The following is a 25,433-nucleotide window of genomic DNA, read 5'->3' as shown; positions in this document are numbered from 1 at the left end:
ACATTTGGTGGAAACATTTAACAAGGGTTATTTTAGGACAGATGACATAGCAAATATTATGATTGTCTTCTAGATATGCTATTTTTGTGAAAAACCAATTAACCCATTCATGTTTTCATGAAAAATTAATGTTTCCCTGTTAATTTCTAACTGTTGCTGATTTTCTCTTGACAAGTAAAGTGATTAGAATTTTCTAATATTTTCAAAAGAATATTAACCACATAAAATGGAAAAATTACTCTCTTTAACCACGTTAGTGCTTTGTCTGGCTGAACTTAATTCAGTAAAAAAGGATCAATTCAAATAGCAGCTGGCTAATTTAGTTAGAGCAGTTGACCTAGTTCATGTTGATAGTGACAATATATGTTGACTTTTAGGGTTGTACGAATGATTATTTTTTGAAAATAATCATTTTATTGAAATGATTGAAAGGCTAACTCCTACCCCTCTCTCCTCCACATTACACCACACATACAATCTAAATTTTAGTTTAGTATTAAAATGATATCATAGCTAATGTATCATTTAGTACTTATTACTATTTAGTTTGTGTGGTAGATTGCTATAGTAATGGTCTTGGATCCACATCCTTATATAATCTCCTCTCACGCTCACTCTGTGCTTCTCTAAGTGACTTGGATAGGTCAATGAGACGTGTGTGAGCATTGAGCAAACAGACAATTGTATTGCGTGTGTGCACTGCAGATTCCTGTCTTGAAATTCTATGATAACCATGCAACATAGCTTGGAATAGCCTGCTGCAGAATGGAAGACCGCTTAGAGTAGAGACAAGCCATCCTAGCTGCCCCCGTCACCAAACAGCTCCCAGTCGACCTGATCGCTGACAGTAGATGCATTTATGAGTCCAACTGAGACCAGCAGCAATCACTCAAGTGAGTCCAGCTCAAGTCCTTGACCCATAGATTTGAGTCATAAATTTTGGGGAGTTTGTTTTGCAGAAAAAGCTAACTGGAAAGTAAATTTGGAGCCATGATTGAATGAGACTTCTGTGGATTCTGGTATGAAAGTTGAAAGTTGGAGAAATGTAAAAATTCTGGGCAGATGGTGGTAGGTTACAAAAATGGCCATAAAAATTTTGCAGTTCCTCCCAACCAGAGGTGGAGCCTCTTTCCTTACACTTTAAATCTGGTATGGCCTTATGGCTTGCTTTAACCAATAAAATGTGACAGAAGTTTCACTGAGCGAGTTCTGAGTCTAGGCCTAAGGTGTCTTAGCATTATTGCTCTTGGCCTTAGAACCCTGAGATCTTTAATGTGAACAAGCCTGGGTTAGCCTGGTGGATGATGAGAAACATGTGGCTCACTTGCTCCAGTAGCCCCAGACAATAGCCAGATGATGTCCAAAATGAATGCCTTGAAGTTGACAGGCAGCTGATTGCAGATGCATGAGTCTTGATGAGACCCAAAGAGGTACTCTGGCTGAGCCCAACCCACAATGCCAACCCACAGAATCATGAACTAAATAAATGGTTGTTTGAAGCCACTAGGTTTTTGCAAGGTTTATTTTGTAGTGGAAAAGGATAGAGACCATATTTAATTCTTACCTCTATATATTTAGGATAACAACTTCTTAGTTCCTTTCCTATAGTTATAGCAGATGAGCAAAAGGTATTCATTGATATTTAAATGTAGTTTTTTCCTCTAAAAATATTTAAATCTCAATGCCTAAAATATAAAAATGAGACAGACTAATGAGTTATTCCAGTTAGAATTTTGGTATGAGACTAAATGTAGTTGGAAAGAGCCATGTGGGCAAAACCCAAAAAAAGTTCGCAATAAAAATGAACTTTAAATTCTCCTGCCTGATTATTTTTCAAAGCAAATGGAAACATTTGATATTGACATATGATATTGAAATGTTTGCAGTTTAACATGGTAGAGCTACGGTAATTTTAAACACCAGAGACACTATAGCAGACTGTTGGAATGATTAGTGGTGTGACGAGTTCAGTGAGCAAAGCATGTCACAAGGTCCCTTATTTTGGGGAAAGCCACAAGTATCTAACTGTTCTTTACTATGTAAATGATAAATAACGGCAATTGAAGTACAGGTTTCAAAAATACTTTTAGGAAATACTATCACTATATTTAATAGGTACTTTAAAACAAATTTTGTAAATATAGTATATTTATTTATGGGGCTATCAGTAGTTAGAAAGGATAAAATGCAGCTTTAGTCTTACTGAGGCTTCTTAAGAGGTAGTCTTTGAACAAGTTAGTAATGTTGTATCTTCACAGGTAAAGCAATCTAAATTATTTTAGCTAATTTTGCTTGAAAATAGTAAATTCTTTTGGTTTTATAGAATGTGTAAGGTATATAAAGAAAAAGAGTTGATTTTAAGGTAATTCAAAAATTATCAGAGTATTACCTTACCTTATGCTAGTAGGTTGAATAACTGAGTAATGAGCTTAGTTGAATTCAACTGAACATTAATTCTAAGAACAAGCTTTTCTGCTAATGACATACCTATTTATTAACTCAAATTTCTCCTCGAGTTTATTTCTCTCATCAGTATAATATCTGAATACTCTAAAGCTTATCATGTTAAATAGTTGTTTAGAGGTCCATCTATCTGTTAATAGACAAAGAGCTCTATGTAAAAGAGCTCTGGCCTGGCCTTATTCAGCCATACTCTGGTTAATACTGTACACATTACAGGTAACCATTAAGTGTTTGCAAAGTGAACAAATTTATCACATTTTTTTCTGACATTGATATATTTTTATTTTTTGGTTGGGTAATTCAGCAGATAATAAGGATATAAAAAGTGCTGATATATAAGGATATACAATTCTATTTGTTTATATAATAATTAAACAAATATTTTATTTAGTGTATATTTCTTTTAGCAAATATATCTGCCAGGCGTGATGCCAGGTGCTGGCAGTGGTTGGCAAAATAGATATAATCCCTGTCCTAAAAAACTTTATTGTTTAGTATGGGAATAAATGTGAAAGGAAGCAGAAGTTCTGATCTTAGTCCCTGTTTTCCTTGAGTGCACTTATTCTTAGAGCTGCCTTTAGAAAAACAAGCAACCTCACGAGAAAAATCACACAGTCCTCGGAATTATCTCAATGACCCTAAAAATTGAATGTTAACAGTCGTAATAGTTAATTTATATTGTATCTATACCACAGAAAGCTTCAAGCAACACGTAAATTTCTGTAAAACACATATACTTATGTTAGGCAAGATACGATTTATCCCTGGATTTAATTTGGAAAACATCTGTAACTTTACTTTTGCTATGTATATGTACCTTGCTACAATTGAAACCAAGAATAATCATGGTCATTTACTTAACTCTCACAGGGGATTTGAGAAGCCCTCTTTAATACAGAATCACTATAGTAATATATGAAATGAAGTTTAACTATAAGATCATTATTTATTGGAATTTAGTAGACAAAACTTCAGTATCTCCCTTATTTTATCATGCTCACCCTCTACCTGTAAAGTCTTTTTTCTTTTGTACTTCCTCTCTCTGCTTTGTCTGCAAAACTTACTCTAAGAGTAGGCTCAGGTAACATTTGGTTTAGGAAGTCTGCCCTGCTTCCACGGGTTGGGTGATGTGTACCTTTGACTCAGCTCCCTGAACATACTTCTTTCATTACAATTGCCATATATCTCTCTATATGTATGTTCCTCTATAAGACTGATCCTAAATGGCAGTACTTTACTTTAGTTGTATTCATATACCTCCCATAGAAGGTTTGTTATTGATTAATGCAGAATCCTTAGCTCCTGAACAGTGCCTAGTGTATGAATGCTCCACTTATTTCCATGGAATTGAGATAAAATAAGAATGTATCTACAGTTGTCCCTCTGTATCCATGGAAGACTGGTTTCAGGACAGCATAGCACAATGCATGCTTGCTCAAGTCCCTTATATAAAATGGTGTAGTATTTGCATGTAACCTAATGCATACTCTCCAGTATACTTTAAATTATCTCTAGATTAGTTATAATATCTAATATAATATAAATGCTAGGTAAATAGTTGTTATACTGTACTGTTTTATATTTGTATTTTTCGTTGCATGCTGTTATTGATTTTAAAATATTTTCCATCCACATTGGTTGAATCCATGGATACAGAACCATGAGACAGAGGCTGACTGTATTGTAAGCTGATAAATGCTCAATAGAGCCTTCAATTATTCATTAAAGATAATGGTGTCATGCTTCTCAAATTCTTTAAAGTGACCTTTTCCAGGTCCCTTGTATAATGGATACCAGATGGAAAAAGGAAGTGGATAATAGTCCAATAGTCTTTTCTAAAATTTCCTCTTCTTCCTTTTCTGAGAGAGAAAACATCTTTGAGATGCTACCTACTCAGTTATTAATTCTAGACTCCTAAAGCTGATTTTTATGCTGTAATATGATAAAAATAGTCCACGAAAGAAACCAGAGTATTCTGAAAAGCTGAAAACTAAATATATCATAACACTTAGTCACCCCTTAGAATTTAATACAAAACAGATGCCAAAAGAGAAATTGCAAAATGAAGGTAGAATTTTAAAGATGTCTTAGAAATAATGGCCTCTCGAAAACCCAACTCTTTGAAAATCACTTTGAGAAATAACATAGGAGTCAATCAAATAAAAACACAATACTTACATATCAGTAGTATTTCAGAATGTAAAACTGAACTGTTTGCTTATAAAAATCCTAAATCTTATGTGGTATTAGATAATAGGGACAATCTTTTATCTAAGAAGGCTTTCAAAAAACTAAAAAGAAAAATCTTTTTCATATATTATTCCTACAAGGTAAAAATTCCAGTATTCAGGGCCTTATTATATTATGCATTTCAGCATTCTCCATGTTAAATTATGTCTCATAGATACATAGATATATGTAGGGCATTCTCCTTAAAATAACACAATGCTTATGAAGCATATCAGTATTTCTTTAACATGATAACTAGAATCCATTGTATTTTTCTCTTTTATTAGCAACTCCTGTGATGATTATCTCCAGAGAAAACAATTACTTTTAGGACAACATTAAAAATACTTAAATTTTTATGTGAAGTAAAATGAACAAACATGTTGATCACCGACATATTTTATAGTTACAACGGAAGTTAGAAACTTCCTCTGTTAACTAACATTATTTAACCACAGGCTGAGGTGGGAGGATGGCTTGAGTCTGGGAGGTGGAGGCTGTCATGAGCTGAGATTGTACCACTGCACTTTAGCCTGGGCGACAGAGTGAGAGCCTGTCTCTCTTTTCTCTCTTTTTTCATATTTATCTATATGTATAGATCTAGATCTATAGATATCTATATATCACCTCTCCATACAGATCAATGAGAGATATATAGACATCTATATATAGAACGATATATCTATTTATCTGTCTATAATGATATATATATTAGTCAATGTTTGTTTCTTGGTGACCTACTCTGAATGGCTAGTTTTTAGTTCATATACTCCTATGTCTAATGATTCCTTTAATAACTACAAATACTTATTTGGTCTTTAATGTGCACCCGGTACTGTGTTAAGTTCAGCAAATAAGTATGTTCCTAACTTTCAGAAACATAAAGGCTAGAAGAGAAAAAAAGCGAGCAAATGTTTAAAGCAGCATTTGATACCTGCTCTGGTGGCAGGATCTGTAAGGTATAATGGAAGCACTGGGAAAAGACTTCAAGCTGCCTTGAGGCAAATGCTGCAGTTTGCAGAGCTTACAAGTCAGGGAATAGTATTCTTGGCAGTGGGTCAGCATTTTCAGAGAATTATTGGGCTTTGCTGTAAAATAATAAGGGGAAAATGTTGGAAGATGAAGTTTGATATATAGGCTGGAGTTAGATCCAAGATAGGGTGCGCGCACATATGTGTGTGTGTGTGTTTATGTGCACATTTATGTACTTGGATGGAATGGGGAGGGGTAGTATGATAAAATCGACTTGTTAGAAACATGGTAATGATTGTGATTATAGTGTAAAAGGTGGTGAGATGGCAGCCCTAGAAATAAGTGCTGGGAATAGGACTTTGACTCCAGGAATGGAGAAAAGGAATCAACAGATTCAAAATGGAATTAGTAATATTTGAAAATTTGATGGATATGGGGGTAGAAAAAAAAAGAATCTGAGACACTTCAGGTATCTGACTTGAAAACTGGATTTTGGTGGCCAAAAATGTGCATAAAACAATGCTGTAAATACATACTTATTAAGAACAGATATGATTTTAAATGTGGATACCAATTATTTTCTTTAGAAGAACGATTGAGACCTTGTACTCTACATTCTTTGCATCCACTTCAGTTGTTAAAGCAATGTAACATTACGTCTCATATCCATTTTGAGAGAAGCTTCAAAGCCCAAAAAGGGATGTTGATAAAAATGGGTTCACATACTATAAAATGAAATAATTACAGCCGCCAGAAGAATGAGCTTTAATTAATGGGAAAACACACCCACAGAACATCTGAAGAGGCAAGTGTAGTAGGATATTTTAAGATGTTTCTCAATTAATTCTCAGTAACTTTTATGGGAGAATTTTAAACAATTTGATGATTTTATCTTACTGAACATATAATTTTAATGTTTTAATAGTGATCCAGTAATAACAGATGTAGTTACCCAGCTAAAGAGGTAAGACTTCCATCTTTTTATCATCTCACTGTTGAAAGACACGATGAAGAGTTACGGCTAGTTTTAGTTCTCTCTGTGCTTTACAACAGCAAATCAGATTTGGAACATAGTTCATGGCAATGAAGTTTTAAGTTCAAAGAAGCCTAAGTGATGATGGAGCCTGTTCCATAAATGGGCCTGTGTTGCTCAGGCCTTCGTTAGGTTGGATCTTTACTTGGCTTCCTTCCTGGGGCTCAGTTTTCTCATTTATATATAACTTGACTGACTAACAGTTTAGTTACAGGAATCCAATGAAATAATACCTATGAGGGAAGAAGGGTAAAAAGGGCTGTTAAAGATGTAAAATTATATTTAAATGTTTTAGCTTAGGTCTTACTCAGACAATGAAACTGTTTCAAACTTATTATAAAACAATTAAGGTTTTAATAATCTGACTTATACGGCTGCTTTTAATATAAATATAAATATATATCCATATTTAATAGAAATATGTTTTTTGGCAAAGGGGCAGGAGATTGCCCATGATAGTGAAATGCATAAATATTTGAAAGTTGGATCTCATGTAGTGTAAATGTAACCACACAATCATAGTATAAAATTCATAAGAATGAATAATTTTAGAAGAATACATGAAAATGTTACCAGCAATGGAAATAATTGGCTCACAAATTTGAAAATGGATGAATGATAATTATCTATATTTTTCACAAGATAATACTAAATTTACTAAGTAGGGAATTAAAAATGTAATCTTGCTAAATAGTTCTAGATATCTCTAGATCTGATAAATGATAATGTATTGGAGTTCAGTCCTAGTTTGGATAACTCTTGTATACAACAGTTAAGTTTGGAAAAGTTGTTTATCTTTCTAAATTTCTTTTTCTTCTTTTGTCAAACAATGACAACAGTAACACAATTTCTACACCATAGCGTACTTGAGGGAAGTAAATGAAATAATATTTGAAAAGTCTAGCATATTGTCAGGTATCTATTAGGCATTAAATAAGTGAGACCTGTAATTCTGGAGCTGAGGAGGGGGTCTGGTCTTTATAATCACCCCTATACACTAATCATCTGTATGCATTCAGCATGAGCTTGGGAGGGAGCACCGCTTGAGCCAGATAACTCTCTCTGACTAAAGGCAATTCCCAAAGTGGAACACTGCTGAGAGCTGTCAGCCACCAATATTCTCCATAGCTTGGGGAAGAAGTGGCTCAGTCTTGAAGGGAGGATCTGGGCAACACATCACAGCATCTACTACACTGGCTTATGGTATCTTCAGTTAAAGTTGACACATTATTTATCCTTCCTATTTCAATTGATTGGAATAGGCTCACGAGTAATATGAATAGTGAAAGAGAAGTAAAGGAAAACAAGAGGGAGGTAGAGATATGATGAAAAATTATCAAGGTGTGAACAGCAGTCCCTTAAGATGTAAATAAAAGAAAGTACTGATTATGTGTAAAGTTGAATACTGAGAAAACATGGTTATTAGGCACCAAACATAATTTAAGTACTCATTTCGGTAACTTGAACATTTGATATAAGTGGAAAGTGATAATGTTATAAAGAATGGATCTGATATTATTCATTTATTTGGTTATTCACTCATTCTAAACTTTTTATATCATATATATAATTAAGACTTGTTTTTGCCTTCTAAAGTTTCTGTCAGATTGGAAAGGGAAAATAGTTTTAAAACCAGGAGTCATTGATTGCTCTTCAATGTACAATTACAGGATAATCAATAGAAATTTGCATGAGAAGTTTATTATGAATATCAGAAAGACTGCTATGTCCAAGTAAGTCATTGTCAAAAGTAACTTGGGGTTAGGAGAGAATTTGGTTTAATAAACATCATGGAAATACATCGGATTGACTTTATTGTCAAAGTTAACAACAGTGAGTGCAACAACCCACTGTGGCCAACCAGTGATCACATTTCCCAATCATAGGCACTTCATTCCAGATAAATTCATGTTTTTGTTGGATTAAAAACAACCAACTCAGTGAGAATATAGGATTATTAAAAACTAGTCTGTGTTTATATAGGTATGAAATGGAAAAACAACACTGGAAAAAAACAAAACCTCAAAAAGAGAAAACATATACAGTCCTAGATACATGTAAGCATTTTTAAAATTTCTGGAGTTACTAAACTAGAAGCATATTTAACTTTTGAAATTTACAACCTAGGAGAGCAAATTCTACTAAGGAGTAAAGAGTGTCTTCTTTTTCTCATTCTTCACTTTTTTTTCTATCCAATAACCTAAAATATCCTAGCTGTCTCTGGGAATTATGGTACTCTTATCCCCTCAGAGATTACAGAATCCAAGGTATTGATCTAATATTTCCCAGCATGCCCACAATGAAAATTGCCTTTCTCTATGAAAAAGCTTTATACTATCTCTGACAATAATAACAAAAGCCTCCAGTTCTACACCACAATAAAAATTTGCAAAGATACTAGTAACTATTCATAGCACACATAATGTTATGAAACCTGTCATAAAGATAAAACAGCTATCAAAAATGGAACTTCCAAATTAATAAAAATGCTCTGTATACCTACCACAATATAGGAAGTTTGTTTTGGTACATTATATTTAGATGAACAAAGTGCAGCATATGAATTGGATGGCTAAGCCTGTCTTTTTATATGTGACAACTTGAAGACATTACCTGATTTTACTAATTTTGACAATCTACAGAAAGTGAAGAGGCACACTTCACATTTTGCTCTGTGGGAAAATCTGCTAATTAGAGTCAAATGGAGATGGACAATCAATAAAGCACTACTTTCCAATCCTGACTGCCCTGGGACCCACAGGAAGTAAGGAAGGGTCTCCCAATAACAGACTGTCTTAGATGTCATTAAGGCAGTCACCTTTCATTTAATTCCAAACTGTGCTAATGTGATATTCCAATTTTGTATAAAAAGTAAAAAAGCAAGGAAACAAATTATTCTGTTATGAAAACAGATTTTAGCAGAATTTTATGCAGTATTTAATTATATTAAAACCTCTGAAATAATGTAGCAGTTGGCTAAGCAGAGAAAATGCTTTATATCAGGTTTTGTTTTTATTGAACCAGGATTGGCTGAATGGCTATTTTATGGACATTCTTAGTACAAAGTGGTGAAAAATAAAATTACTTATTAGCCCTTGCTTTTAGGATTCCCGCAGTTTATCAATACACAAAATATTATAGACTCACAGAATTAAATGGCATATGTTGGTCATATTCATAAACTATGTGAACATATATACATACTAAAAAAAGATGGACATTCTTATTTGCTTTGGGAATGATTTCTACTTTGAGAAGATAGTGAGTGGAGGCACATTTTTTAGCACAGACAAGTCAGGGAGAATGAATATGGTGCACTTTTCTGGGAGAGTCTGAATATTCTAAAACCTTTGAAGGTAACCTTTCTTTGTGAGGGTCCCCAAGTTTTGGTTGATGGTTACTGTATGTTTCTGATCTATTAAAATTACAATTTTTAAAGTTAGGTGAAAGATTGGGAGGGAACAGTAATACAGCAAATATGTGGTGGTCAGGAGGTTGGAATAGAAAATGGGTGGATTACTAGGTTGCCAGCGTTCAGAGCAGGACAAAGAACCAGGAGGTAGGATCTGAACTGATGAGAAAAGATAGGCCCTTAGTGAGACAGGGAAAGGGTAGCGCTCAGAGTCGACGGGACCATATTACATGAAAGTGTGAATGTTAATAGGAAACATAATGAGTCTAAGAGACTGTGAGCCTTTGTTAGATCTTCCGCCCTTTCATGCACTTCCTGTTTAGTGGTGAAACGGCTCCCGGGCTTCGCATGCCAAGTTGATGAAGAAGAGGAAGAAGCATTTGCTCATGAAACCCTTACAGCTTTGTGCCTTAGTAAACTGGCAGTATACCCAAGGATTCCATTGATTTTTACACAATTAATATTTATCAATCAGGAAACAGAATGTTGCCAATTGAGCACTCGCTGTGTTCTGAGACTTTTACTCCTTAGGAAATTGCTAATTCTGAAGAAGATAAACTAGGAATAGAAGTATCTGTAATAATAAAATTAATATAGGCTAGAGCTTTTCAGCTAATATAAAATTCTCAAGGCACTAAGGGGTTTATATTCTTTCTATTCACCTAATACTCCACAAAAATTCTGCATATGAATCAGACGTGTTTCCTTATGAGTCTCATGCTTGGCATACAGGTGATCATAGTTACTCCTACTTTCCAACCTTCTGACATTCAGAAGTGACTGGTAATGAAATAAACTTTAGAGGAGTGAATCCTCATCACTGAAAGGGTTAGGACATGAACTAATGATACTGAAAGAGACTTCTAGATAACAGCCTAGGCCAAACTCAATAATCTGTATGATCCAGCACAACCCTAAGATACAATATCTTTTCTCACCTTAGATTGCCTTTCTTTTTTCTGCTTTGACTATTCTAATTCTACTTGCTGAGGTCTAGGTCAGGTAGCATGATTTCCCCAAATAACATTACTTCCTATGGTTGTTAAGAAGAATCAGTGAGCTACTGTGTGTGTGTGCATGTGTGTGTGTGTGCCTAGACAGATATACATACACTATCTATCTATCTTAGCTCAGTGTTTGGAGCATAGGTGTTCAATTATTTATTTAGCTTTTCTCCACAATCATAAAATGTCACATTAATCTCTTTCCTTCCTAGTCTTCAACAAAATTTGACTGTGATTTTAAAAGTTAGTAATTGTTTTTATGGTCATATTTTTCTTGAATTGCTTAATGTCTTGCATTATCTTTATGTTTACTGAAGACTGGAATCAAACCTTCCTTTTACTTTTATTTCCCACAGTTTATAGACAAAGGCTGAACACATAAGTGGTCAATGAATATGGAGAGAGTTAGCTTTATAAAGGAGAGTGAACAAATGTGTAGTTTAAAAATCACATGATACTGAATCTTATTACCCCAATTTATGTGGCCTGGAAAAGTCTTATTCTTTAGTTTCCTCATTAAAAATGGGTTCAAAATTCCCATTCCGCCTTCCTACATGTATTGCTATAACCAGAGAACTGGGTAAATGTGAAGGACCATGCAGCTATATAGCACTTTGGCTCAGTTGCCTATTTGGTTGCAATTTATCAAGTTCACAATGAAAAGGGCAGTTCTTCTCTAGTGGACCATTCTGACGACAAATGCATGAGATATTTTTCTCTGTTAAAAAAGCAGCAAATTGCAGGCCACCATGATATTCAGTGTAACACTTCTTTATGCATTGTAAGGATAGAAACTTTCTTATCTCCTATATGAATAATTAGAGGATTTCAAGTCACTGGAAAACAGTGGCTCACCACAGTCCTCCATGAAGACTGTGGCTCTGGGGCCACATGGCAATGCTCAATAGCTCAGATGCTATTCAGACATCCCGAGAGGAATCAGAGGTTCTTGTAGACCTCTGACCAGCATAAACTCTCATGTCAAGACACAATAGTAAATGCTTTTATTTAGTTACAGGATGGTTATTTAAGGTCAACACTTATAATGATTATCTCCTTATTATAACCTGTACTTAACAGGTCTACACTGAATGTAAAATCCACAAACTAGTCAACCCCTGCTCCACACAGCTGTCAGAATTATCTTCCTAAAGACAAATCTGAATCATGTGAATCCCTGTTGTGCTCAAAATACAAATCAAATTTTACAGCTCAGAAATCAGTGCCTTTGAGGCCTCTGCTGCTTTCCTTTAAACTTATTCAACAAATATTGATTTATTGTCTACTATACACCCTCACTGGTTCCTCACTGTTCCCAAAACACACACTAAGCTCTTCTGCCCTTCTGTGTTTGCCTGACCTGCTCGCTCTGTCTGAAATGCAGTTTCTCCTGGGCACCTGGTGAAATCTTTCCCAGCCAGGTCCATTTCAAATACCAATCCCTTGTAACAGCTGTATGCACATAGTTCTCTGGTGTAGCTCTGTTATAGCAGATCACAGCCCATCCTGCAATTTCTACCCTTCAATGGAGCTGTCTTAGGTGTGAAGGGCTATGCCTTTTATTTTGGATCCCCATCCCCCAACAGCACTTTGCTTGTAGAATTAAAAAGATTTAAAACTAGTTTATTACATTCAGTTTATTCATAAAATTTGCCAAAAACAAAAAGGATTTGAATGAATTGGATCAAATGTTTATGTACTAATTGATTGCTTCTTCCCTTTCAACGGTGACTTCAATAATGGATTCGCTCCAAATTAATCAAATTGCTGAATTGTAAAACATGGCCTAAGAGGGCAACACAAATAGTAGAAGCATTTTCATTATTCATATTTTAATTTAAACATAATTTTTAATTTAAAGCAATATTATTTTTTAGCCTGATATGATCATATGTTTATGTACCGTGTTGAAATGCAGTTCAAAGCAATCATCTATTTTAAAACATAACAATGTGCATTGTATATAGATGTATATGTATATAGATGTATACAATGTACATTGTATATAGATTGCATATGAAGGCTAGGTAAAATAATTGACTACAGCTTTATCTACCAACTAATGTCTGTGAATAAAAAACAGTACAACTAACTGAAAAATAGGGAACATCATTAAGTCATATTTTGGCATCTACAAGATACGAAATATTGTTATATCTTTTTCCCACTTGAGAGGTTTAGTTAATTTATGTTACCTCATGCAGTGGTAATGTGTTTTTCTTCTGATTCATCCTCATTCACTCACCCACTGGCAGGGTTCTGTCCTAGGACAGTTAGCCTAGATAGTGCTCCAGTCATCAGCACACTCTATTTCTGCTTAAGTCCCTAAATCCCATTTTTATTTTTTTTACGCTGCTGGGATAGGTTAGACACCTTAGGAGATCTTTCAAGATTCTTCAATGACTCTTCTTGGAAACTCGGAGCAGGTCTTGAGTCACCCCTCTTGGCTCTCTTCTCAGCCCCATCCTGTCCCTCTGACTCCTAGAGTCTATCCTTGGTCTCACAAAAAGAAGGTATCCGCAAGCCCAGAAGACCTCTCAAATCTCCTTTCTTTATAACATTTTTATATGTTTTCTCCTAAAGCATTATTTTCCAGACATATTTTACATGGAGAAGGGCAGAAGGGAAATAGAATGTTGTTCTTTCCATTCTTTACCTTTTTATTGTCATACAATGGTATTTTCTTTGGTGTGTGTCCTTAAAGCCAGCCAAAACTCAGTGTTTGTTTGAAGTAACTGAGAGAAAGGTGATTGATAGATAATTTCTTATACACGCTATAGTTTTGAAGCTTCCATCTATTTTAAAGTACATATGCATACTAAAAGTATATTTTGGCTATGTACCTTAAAACTAAATGTTTTTCTCCCTTCTCAGTACCATAATTTGCTTTCTTCTTCTGTCTCAGAGTTTATTGTTACTGTCTCTAATCTAAAGCCTAATTTCAAAGTGGGTTGTAATTATATGGGCTTGCATGGAATAAGGAGTCCATTTTGTGCTCTCTGGGGCAAGGAAAGCATATATACAAAGCATGGAATAAGGAGTCCATTTTGTGCTCTCTGGGGCAAGGAAAGCATATATACAAAGAAGAACACAGTAGATGTTCTTAACTGCTAACTTTATGGAAAAAAAGGATTTATTGCCACAAATGAATGACATCAACCTAAATATATCTATGTCTAAGAGACAAAAACAATAATTCATGTAACTTCACCAGGTGCATTAATTTTTCTATTGGTATTTTAAAATAAAGAGGGGGATTACTTATAAGAAGGGGGCTATTTATTTTTGGACATATTTTTGCTTTATATATGTGATCACTCAAAATGGATGTTTGCAGACAATCCTAAGAAGATATTTTCTTACGGAATTTTTAATAAAAATGTGATATTTTAAAATTAAATTTTCTTGGTCCGTTTTGCATCATCCATGTTACAAAATTTGTAGGAACAATATTGTAGGAAGGAATGATCAACCCAACATAAAGGAAGAAGGAAAACCACAAAGCAGAGCAAAATGTGTTTAATTTAACACAATCTAAATATTTTACATATAACTTGGACATGAACAATTAAAATTAGCTCATTTAATGAGATGGTGAACAAGGTAGTTGGCAATTGTTTCTTATTTATATACTCTCTCCTATTGAAAGAAAGGAATAGTTTTGAAGAAAGTGGCTAATTTTTGTTACATTGGAAAATGCAACAAAGAGAGCTCATCTTTACTCTTCTAGTAATATACATTTACCAAATTCTAAAGTGAGAAGCTATCTTAGAAATTATCTAGTATAACTTTTTCACTTTATTTCTCCAGAAATTAATGCCCAGGCAAATCATGTGACTGGCTTTATGTTACACAGCTGATTAGAGATGAAGCTGGGACTCGATCCAGAGAATTCCTGACTTTGGATTTAGGGCTTTTTTTTTTTTTTTTCCCTTGTATCCCATAACCTTTAAAATAAAATCCAATTGAAAATGAGTTTACATACTTGGGCTCACTAGAGCTATGGTTTTCCAATGCTTCTCAAAGTGTTTAGGGACAAATCAACTGATAGTAATAAGTATGCAACAGCATTTTCAATCCAATTTGTAGGCAAAAATTGTATTTGGCTCCATCTCTTTAGCCGATATAGAAGGAAGATTCCAGCCAAAGTCTCTCTTTTTCCACCACCCCGGTTCCATCTGTCTTTCTCCTCCCTCTGTCATTATGTTACTCTATTACATTTTAGACAAGTCGATGGAGGGAAGGGGCCTCTTTTCACTTCTCTAGAGTTAAAGCACTGTGATGGTTCTGTAGGATTTGGTTCAAAAGATTTCCCACTGCATTTGGTTGATTGCCAAGTAGGTACACAGTATAAAAGAAGATATTAGGGAAAAAATGAGTATATCTTTGAATACTGACTTAAGGCTAATGTGCATTTATGACTATGAGTTGCGTGTTTTATCTTTATAAATGTGAGACATTAAAGAAATTCCAAAAATTACTGTTCTTGAGGAGAAGGACAGGCAGGCATTTTATTTGTTTATTGTATCATAATAACTGTTAATGATGCTTTAAATAATGCAATCGCCACTTTAACAACATAACTTTTAAGAAGTATTGTCAATATTAAATAAAAGTGGCAAAGAAACCAGATTTACATAATGAGGAATTCTCAGTTTTTTACTGGCGGTTTTAAAATAATTACGCATTACTTTCAGTTTGACATAACATAAAAAATGGAAGAAAGTGATTGTTTTTATCAAGCTGATTTCTGTCCTGTTTTTTTTTTTTTCTTAGCATTTCATAGCTAAGCGAGGTCTTACATTTGATTCAACATTTCTAAAGTTATCATTACTAAAAGAAGAAAAGTGTATTCACTTACGGCCCTGATGCTTTCAAAATGTCCACCTTCTTCCTCAAAATCAATAGGCTGTCCTTTCAGAGTCCAGTAGAAAGTGACATCCAAACTAGCATCGTGAATTGCTTTGCAGTTAAGAACAATGCTTTCTCCCACTGTCAATTCTGTTCTTTTAGGAGTAAGTTCTATCCTTGTAGGTTCTATAGAAATAAAAATACATTAATTAACATAATTAACCTGTTGTGTTACCATATGTTATATTTTACGTTAAATAATTAAGAAAAAATCTTTACAATACAGTTGCTGCAGATACATATACCTGATTTTTTACATCTTTAAATAAATAATTATTAAGTAAAATATTAGCTTTTGGATGCTAGGGCGTATTACCATGCTTTTGTAGGGGACACATGATTTAAGAGCCTCTATTCCTATTAAGAAGGTAACTTGGATTTTAAAAAGACAAGAGACTACCTAATTAGAAGCAGCATTTGACTTTATGGAAGGAGGAACATTAGAAAAAAAGAAGAGGCTGTAGCTTCTCTGACCACTTTCAAGGAGTAAATGAAAGAATTTTTACAATAAAAATGTTTTATGTTTCAGAAAGAATTTAGGGAGGTTTCACTTCTTTAAAGATGAGAGGAGGCTACAGGGCAATAGAAAGCACCTTCCTGCAAATAACTATCTTAACAGAGATAAAAATATAATACTACAACGACACCACCTTGTATTTGCTTTACACTTGACAGGAAGCTTTTAGGAGTAGAAAAGTATTTCATAATCAGCAGAAGGTACCTCTTTTTGTACCTTTGCAGTATTGTAGATGGCTTAATTGAGATACAAAAAGAACAGTAGAAACGCTGAATGGAAATGTTTTTTGAGAAAACAATGTTTATGTTTAACTTCTTCATGATTCAGTTAAAATTTAAAAATAGACACATTTTTTTTACTGGGTTTAGAGCAACTTTGAACAAATAAAGGTTAATACAGGCTTTACATTTAAGAGTTAAGTTAGTGTAGCTGATTACATTATAATGTGTTTTGAATATAGTAGAGAGGTGATGAAGATTAAGATTTTGGTTTTATTTTCTTTCCTAATTAGATTACTGGTCATAGATAGAAGACAATTAACAGTGATTAACAATTGGCTTAATTAACAATTGGCTTAAATTTCCTATTCTAGGTCTATTTTTTGCAACAGTGCAGTCTGATGAAACACCACTGATAACCACTGATCAGATCCTTTAATGTTCCACATCCTTCTAAGCAGTCACTGAGAAAAAAGTGCAATTCTGGGACAGGAATGTCACTGTAAGTATTAACATTCTGGAAGTCAAATATTCCATATGGCATTCTAAGTTCTGGCCTCATCAGAGAAGACAGATAAATGCAGTACACTGTAGTTTAAATTTTGTGGGGATTGGAGTGTTCTGAGTAAATAATTAAACTCATGATTAAGAAAATAACATTTTTGTTGTTATATTAAAATTGTCTTTTTATCTAGTATTGCCTTATTATAAAATGGACCGACTAGCACACAGAAGGAATAAGAACTAAAGACTGCGTTTAAGTCCAGTAATGCATTGTATAAATGAAGGTATATTTTAAATTTTGTTCTTTTCATTCTTGATGTTCTCTCTTCTCAAATATCAGAGGACTGGTTATTTTAATTACATTTTTATTTTAAAGATAGAAAAAAATAATATTTTTATATTTTTATGGCCGGAGTGTGGTTTGCCATATGATATGCGCACAATGAAAACAGTTAAAGATACATTGGGAAAAACATCTGAAGGGAATGCCTAAGACAGATTTTCTATCACTAAACAATGACATAGAGCCTCAACAGAATGTTCTAGGCTTGAAATCGAGCTCATTTTAGAACTAGAAAATGAATGGAAACACATAAGCAGTAATATTAATATTTCTTATATAAAATAAAGGCATATAAAATTTCACTGATACAGACATCAACAGCCAGCCCTGGAACGAGTTTATCTAATGCGAAGTCCTATACCAATGCTCCATCATATCCTCCTGCTGCTGCTCCTTTCTGCCCTAAATCCCTAGTTGAATTGATAATAGAGTAACATTACTGATTGATGCTAAAGTTATTCTTGGTAGAAGAAAAATGTTTTTATACTGCTGACTAAAACTTCAGAAAGCTTGCCTCATTCTCTCAGAAATTTTATTCAAAGCAAAATAAAATTTCTGCCAATAAGAGGTTCCTTCCCTTTTGGTACCCTAAATGGTGGAAAGTAACAATTTGGCTGTTCTATGCTTGCAATGTATTTTTTAAACAGGAGCATGCACACACTTAAGTCCAAAGATATATGCATTCATATTATATTTATTCTCTTTCTGATAAGACCATGAGACTATGGCAGTAAAACATTTACCCGTGTTGTCTTACCTTTTACAGACAGCGAAGCTATAATTTCAGCGGAACCAAAGACATTTTCCCCTCGGCAAACGTACTTTCCCTCATCTGATTTAGAAGCATTTAGGATCCGTAGACTCCCGTCTGGAAGAATAGCTATTCTGAAAATTATTTTAAGAAAGTTTTTTTTTTTTCTGTTTTACTGCAATCAGCTAAATATTAAGAACCAATGATGAAGTCTAAAACCATTTCTAGGGTGATAATAAATAAGATAAAGCATCACTGTGAAAATAGGCAGTGATAGTAGAAATATTTTGCTTTTCAAGAAGTATAATAAACTTACTTAAATCTTCTTATATTCAAAAAGGTTAAGGAGTTACAAGATATTTTTCTTTTGACATTTTTTTGACAGTTAATTTTAAAACTTGCAGAAAGGGTGACCCTGAGTTTGGTTATTAGAACTTGTTACTACAATATCACCCAGTGATATTTTAATATTAAGCTTGGATGTTTCACCTAAAACCAAGAGTGACCTCAAAAGTCAAATATATATATAAAAAAAAAGCATAAAAACATAGAGGAGGACAAGTACAGAACACAAAATTAATTGTATACAGCCAAGAGATGATTTATGGCAGTTCTGTGTTGCCACCAGAGTAGCAAGAGTATGGGCTGCTTGCACTGCACTTTTTAAACATAAGAATATTATATCTAAGTTTGTGTTTGGCCTCTTTCAAGACCTTTGTTAAAACTGGACCTTCACTTTCATATGAAGGTGAGAAATTAAAGCATTATTAAAAATTTTTAGAAGTTCAGTGAAAATGAGGCTGACATTTGGAATTACCCTAGTCTCCTATGTATTCATCATTCCAGGATTATACAGATTTCAAATTTAATTAGTACTTTTGTCCTTTTCTCCCGTCTATGCTCCAGAAACATAACCTATTATTTCACCAGTGCATCGACCTACTCCAGCAACCTGAAACATAATAGACACGGCTGTTGTGGTTTTAGTCAATATGCCACTAGCTTTGGGTAAGAACCAGTAGCCCCTGTGAACTTAAAAATCCTAAAATTGGATCCTCCTGATTCTAAGAAGGACAATTTTTTCAATGGAAATGTGATAATATTAAACTATTTAAGATTTAGAAATAATGACCTAATGTTTAGTCAACATTCTTTGTGTTATTTTAAAATGTGTTTTCAAATTTGCCAGCTAACCAGAGCTCATGGTTATTTACAGTATTGAACTTCATAACAATTGATATTAGATTTTAGGCTGCTGAGAAAAACTGTCCATGAAATTATACTTACATATTTTCATTAATAAATATATCAGTTTGAAAATATCATATGGTTTCCAGTATGGATCAAACTTGATTTATGATGTGTAAGAAGGAAGACAAATTTAGAAAAAAGCCAAACTAGAAATGCTGAATTTCATTTTGTCGTTTAAGTCTAGGAGAGATGCTAGCTTAAAATATTTGAAATACACAATGCCCCTTAAGAGTAATGTAATGCGTTTAAGATTGTCAATGAAAAGTTCTATTCATTATATAGCATTCATTTGCTGTGAAAATGAAATGAAATTTATTCCATTTCAACCCCAAAGGTGCCTATGCTACAAAACAATGTATTAGAAAGCAAAAATTATACTTTTTGTAAACAAACAAGCATCCTCTTGTAAGAATTACAGATGGTTGACATTTATTTAACTTACTATAATTTATGCTGATTGTTAATATCTTGAAAATATGTGGATTTTACTGACTGGAGTGAATTCTAATCTAGCAGGTAAGAAGTTTGGCTTAAAAGTTTACTTCCTTTAAAGAAATAAATGTATCACAGACACTGTGTTATAGTTTTTGATTTAAGATGAGTGCTGTCTTACTGACAGGAGGCAACATTTACATAAACTATTAAAGATCGTTTATGAATGCCCTGTACTTTAGGCCCCTGATCCATTTGGGGATGCAGGATTTTGTGTACCACAACTTTTTTTTTTTAATTCAATTTATTTTATAATTTTAACTTTTATTTTAGATCTAGGGGATACATGTGCAGGTTTGTTACCTGGGTGGGTATATGATCCTGTCACCCAGGGTAAAGCACAGTACCCAATAGTTAGTTTTTCCTTTAGTAGTCCTCAGTTTTTATTGTCGCCATTTTAATGTCCATGAGTTCGCATTGTTTACCTCGCACTTAAGCGTGAGAACATGTGGTATTTGGTTTTCTGTTTCCGTGTTAATTAGCTTTGGATAATGGCCTCCAGTTGCATCCATGTTGTTGCAAAGGACATGTTCTCGTTCATTTTTATGGCTGGCTAGTATTCCACAGTGTATATGTACCACATTTTCTTTATATAATCCACCATTGATGGGTACATGGGTTGACTCGATGTCTTCGTTATTGTGAATAGTACTACAATGAACATATGAGTGAATGTTTCGTTTTGGTAGAACTATTTATTTTCTTTTGGATATATAGCCAGTAATGGGATTGCTCAGTTGAATGGCAGTTTAAATTCTTTGAGGAATCTCCAAACTGCTTTCCATAGTGGCTGAACTAGTTTACATTCCCACCAACAGTATGTAAACATTCCCTCTTCTCCACAGCCTTACCAGTATCTGTTGTTTTTGTCTTTTTAATAATAGCCATTTTCACTGGTGTGAGATGGTGTCTCATTATGGCTTTGATTTGCAGTTCTCCGATGATTAGTAATGTGGATCATTTTTTCATATGTTTGTTGACTTCTTGTCTGTTTTGTTACTGTTGTTGTTTTAAGACAGAATCTCACTCTGTCGCCCAAGCTGGATGGAGTACAGTGGTGTAATCACAGCTCACTGCAGCCTCAACCTCCAGGGGGTACAAGGGATCCTCCTGCCTCAGGTCTCTCCTTGCCCTCTGTGGCCTGCTATGCCTGGCTAATTTTTGTATTTTTTATAGAGGTATAGTTTCACCATGTTGGCCAGTCTGGTCTTGAACTCCTGGCCTCAAGTGATTTGCTCACCTTGGCCTCCCAAAGTGCTGAGATTACAGGAGTGAGCCACTGCACCTGCCTGGTCTCTTATATGTCTTCCTGTGAGAAGTGCCTGTTCATGTGTTTTGCTCTTTTAATGGTGTTGTTTTTCAGTTGTTCAATTGTTCATGTTCCTCATAGATTCTGGATATTAGACCTTTGTTGTGTGCATAGTTTGAGAATATTTTCTCCCATTCTGCAGACTATTTACTACATTGATAGTTTCTTCTACTCTGTAGAAGCTCTTTAGTTTAATTAGGTCACACTTGTCAATGTTTTTTTTTGTTGTGGTTGCAATTGCTTTTGAAGACTTAATCACAAATGTTCCAAGGCCAATGTCCAGAATGGTGTTTCCTAATTTTTCTTTTAGGATTCTTATACTTTGAGGTCTTACATTTACATTTTTAATCCATTTTTAATTATTGTATATGATGAGAGGTAGGGGTCCAGTTTCATTCTTTTGCAAATGACTTGTCAGCTATCCCAACACCATTCATTGACTAAGAAGTCCTTTTTTCATTACTTATTTTTGTCAGCTTTGGTAAGATGACTGTAGGTATGCAGCTTTATTTCTGGTTTCTCTATTCAGTTCCATTGGTCTATGTGCCTGTTTTTGTACTACTACCATGCTGTTTTAGTTACTGTAACCTTATACTATAGTTTGAAGCCCTGTAATATGATGTCTCCAGCTTTGTACTTTCTGCTTAGAATTGCTTTGCTTATTTGGGCTGTTTTATGGTGTCATATGAATTTTAGAATAGGTTTTTCTAGTTCTATAAAAAAAAAATTGGCAGCTTGATAGGAATAGCATTGAATCTGTAGATTGTTTTGGGCAGTATGGCCATTTTAATAATGCTGATTTTTCCAGCTTTGCTGACAATATGATTCTATACCTAGAAAACCTTAAAGACTGCCAAATGGCTCCTGGAACTGATAAACAACTTCATTAAAGTTACAGGATACAAAATTGATGTACAAAACTCAATATCATTTCTATACACAACAAGCAAGAGTGAAATGAAGAACATAATCCCATTTATAATAACTGCAAAAAATTAAAATACCTAGGACTATATGTAACTAAGGAGGTGACAGATCTGTATGAGGAGAACTATAAAACACTGCTGAAAGAGGTGATAGAAGACACACACAAATGGAAAAAAAAGTCCACAATGTTTTTTGTCTGTTAAGTGGCAGTGTCATTTCTCCAAAATTCTGTCTACTGAATCAAATTGCAAATGCTTAACAACTGAGCTTATTTTTTTTTTAACTTCACAAAAATACAGATTAGATAATGTGATTTACATTACAATATCTGGTTATTGCACACATAATTACTTATATGATTTAATATTGAATTAATACTTCCTTACAATACAGGCCCTTTGTCTTCACTCCTCTGCTGTTACCATGTGGCTCTTACATTACAGAATTTTCATATATGGGGATTAATTCTGCTCAGACATTCTTTGACTTGAAGAAAGGGAGTGAAGGGAGAAGTGAGGTGAAGGTTTTTAGGGGCTGGGAGAGATTTTGGAAATTTAAATCAGCATTCTTGCATTCAGGATCAAGTCACACTTATGTCCTGGTCTCTAGATTTCTCCATAAGTTTCTGTATAGCCCTGGAGATGTCTTGCTTCTCACCTTGCACCTAGTTACGCAATCTCTGCTTTGTGAATCTGTCCAGTAGCCCAGTTCATGTAGGATATCATTGTGATTACCCCTATCTTGCAAGAATTTATTATTGACTTCTTTTTGCCTATCTTGATTTCGGGGCCATTTTCTGGATCCTGTATTTGTTATTTCATTTTATTTTTATTTATTTTTGAGACAAAGTCGTGCTCTGTCACCTAGGTTGGAATGCAGTGGTATAATCATGGCTCAGTGCAGCCTCAACCTCCTGGGATCAAGCAATTCTCCCCCCTCAGCCTCCTGAGTAGCTGGGACTACAGGCATGCACCACCATGCCTGGCTAATTTTTGTATTTAGTTACTTATTTATTTGTAGAGATGGACTTTGCCATGTTGCCCATGATGGGCTCAAACAGTGTACCTCTTGGCATCCCAAAGCGCTGGGATTACAGGCGTGAGCCACCACACCCAGCCTGGACCCTCCATATCTATGTTTGGCTTACTGTCAGATACTACACAACTTAGTTTAAACCTTTACAAATAGACTGCTTGCCTGGAAGTACCATCTATTTACCCATTGCGATATTATTTAGTGATCTCTGATTTCTAGATTGCATTAACAACAGAAATTTATTTCTTTACAATTCTGGAGACTGGACAGTCCAAAATCAGGCGTAAGAATGGTTGGGTTTGGGTAAGGGCTGTCTTCCTGGCTTACAGATTGCTGCCTTCTCACTGTGTGCTCACGTGGCCTTTCCTCAGTGCGTATGTGTGGCAGAGAGAGACAGAGAGAGGTTTATCTTCCTTTTCTAAAACATCACCAGTTCTATGGATTGGGAGCCTATCCTTATGAACACAATTAACTTTAATTACTTCTTAAAAGCCCTACCTCAAATACAGTTACATTGAGGGTTAGGGCTTCAACATATGCATTTTGGAAGGACACAGTTCAGTCCATAGCATGTCCTTCCTCTCCTTCCACAAATTCAATAATTTTTCCCCTTAATGTGTTGTGTACTTGTAGGAAGCCAGGAAATAAATACTAAGACCTCACTCCTCTTTATCACTTTCACTGCCCCATTCCCAGGGACAATGGAGCCCAATGATGTATTTCTTAGGGGTCAGTCTCTTGGGGCATGGTGACAGTACTGAAGGGTAGAGAATGAATCTGGAGAGAAGAATGGAGGATAACTGATCAGAGTGTGTCACAATAGTTGCAAAAAGCTAGAAATGAATTCTTAGACTTAAGATAGTTGAGAGAGTAGAACTTAGCCAGTAAAACTTCATTTACAGATCAAAGAACAAACCCCCCAAAAGTTAAAATGACTTGTTTAAGCCCATGACTTATTTATAAGTCAATTTTCACACTGCTATAGACATACCTGAGACTGGGTAATTTATGAAGTTTAATTGACTCACAGTTCTTCATGAATGGGGAGGCCTCAGGAAACTTATAATCATGGAGAGAAGGGAAGCAAACATGTCCTTCTTCACATGGTGGCAGGAGAGAGAGAGCCAGGGTGGGAAGAGCCCCATATGAAACCATCAGTTCTCATGAGAACTCACTACTAATCTGGAGAACGACATGGGGGAACCACCCCTGTGATACAATCACCTCCCACCGGGTCCCTCCTTCAGCATGTAGGGATTATAATACTAGATGAGATTTAGGTGGGGATACAGAGCCATACTGTATCAACTTATTAATAAGAAATATAATTTATAAATGATTCCTATGTATCATATGTAAACACTTTAGAAAATAGAAAAGTAATAGTTTTCCATTGCTGCATAACAAATAGCTATTAATGAACTAAACATTCATTTATTCTTTTGGTTAGAAGTCTGGGTGGATGGGCTTAATTGGATTTTCTGCTAACAGTCTCAAAATGTGTTGGCCAGATTGGGCTCCTCTCTGGACACTCAGGAGAGGAAGCTGCTTCCAAGCTCATTCCTGTTGGCAGAATTTGTCTTGTATGTGTCCCTGTTCCCTTGCTGTCTGTCAGCTGGGTGCGCTTTCAGCTTCTGGAAGGCACCTACATTCCTTGGCATACATCCTCTTTCACCAGATTAGATTTCTTTTTGGTATCATATCAGGGTGGATATGATATCATAGAATCATTAATTAATCATTAAATAAGACCTTATGTTTTAAAGCAGGATAGGGCTGTGTTCAAATGACTGACACTGACTACTCTAGGTGTGATCTTAAGCAAAGTTTCTTAATTTCCTTCCTAAAGGTAAAACTGTCATAATATCTAACTAGTTCTTTAAAAGTATTGACTAGATAATATATGTATGTGTAGTGGTGTGTGATATACATTAAATTTTTCTAAAAATATAAGTGAAATGTGTGATAAATGTTAAAAAGGAAATTGTAGAGAGTTCCAGGAAATAACACATAAACGTCAGCTATTTACAGAAGTAATTAAGTCTTTTCTCAAGGAGTAATA

At 34.6% G+C, this 25,433-nt stretch overlaps 1 protein-coding gene across 3 annotated transcripts in view; it reads right to left on the bottom strand.

The window, feature by feature from the left end:
• CNTN5 (contactin 5) overlaps nucleotides 1-25,433 on the bottom strand; it is a 1,343,675-nt gene that overhangs the window by 153,172 nt on the left and 1,165,070 nt on the right. For all 3 annotated transcript variants that reach the window (XR_012422789.1, XM_005579428.4, XM_065528914.1), the window contains exons 14-15: nucleotides 18,364-18,491; nucleotides 15,975-16,150 (exon numbers count right to left, since the gene is read on the bottom strand). Coding sequence is in view for 2 of the 3 variants with exons in the window: in XM_005579428.4 (XP_005579485.3) it covers nucleotides 15,975-16,150; nucleotides 18,364-18,491 (304 nt within the window). In the remaining variant the exon portion in view is untranslated. The remainder of the gene's footprint in view (nucleotides 1-15,974; nucleotides 16,151-18,363; nucleotides 18,492-25,433) is intronic.

This window comes from Macaca fascicularis, chromosome 14 (assembly GCF_037993035.2).
Source record: "Macaca fascicularis isolate 582-1 chromosome 14, T2T-MFA8v1.1".
Classification (NCBI taxonomy): domain Eukaryota; kingdom Metazoa; phylum Chordata; class Mammalia; order Primates; family Cercopithecidae; genus Macaca; species Macaca fascicularis.
This window is presented reverse-complemented; position numbering and strand designations above follow the sequence as displayed.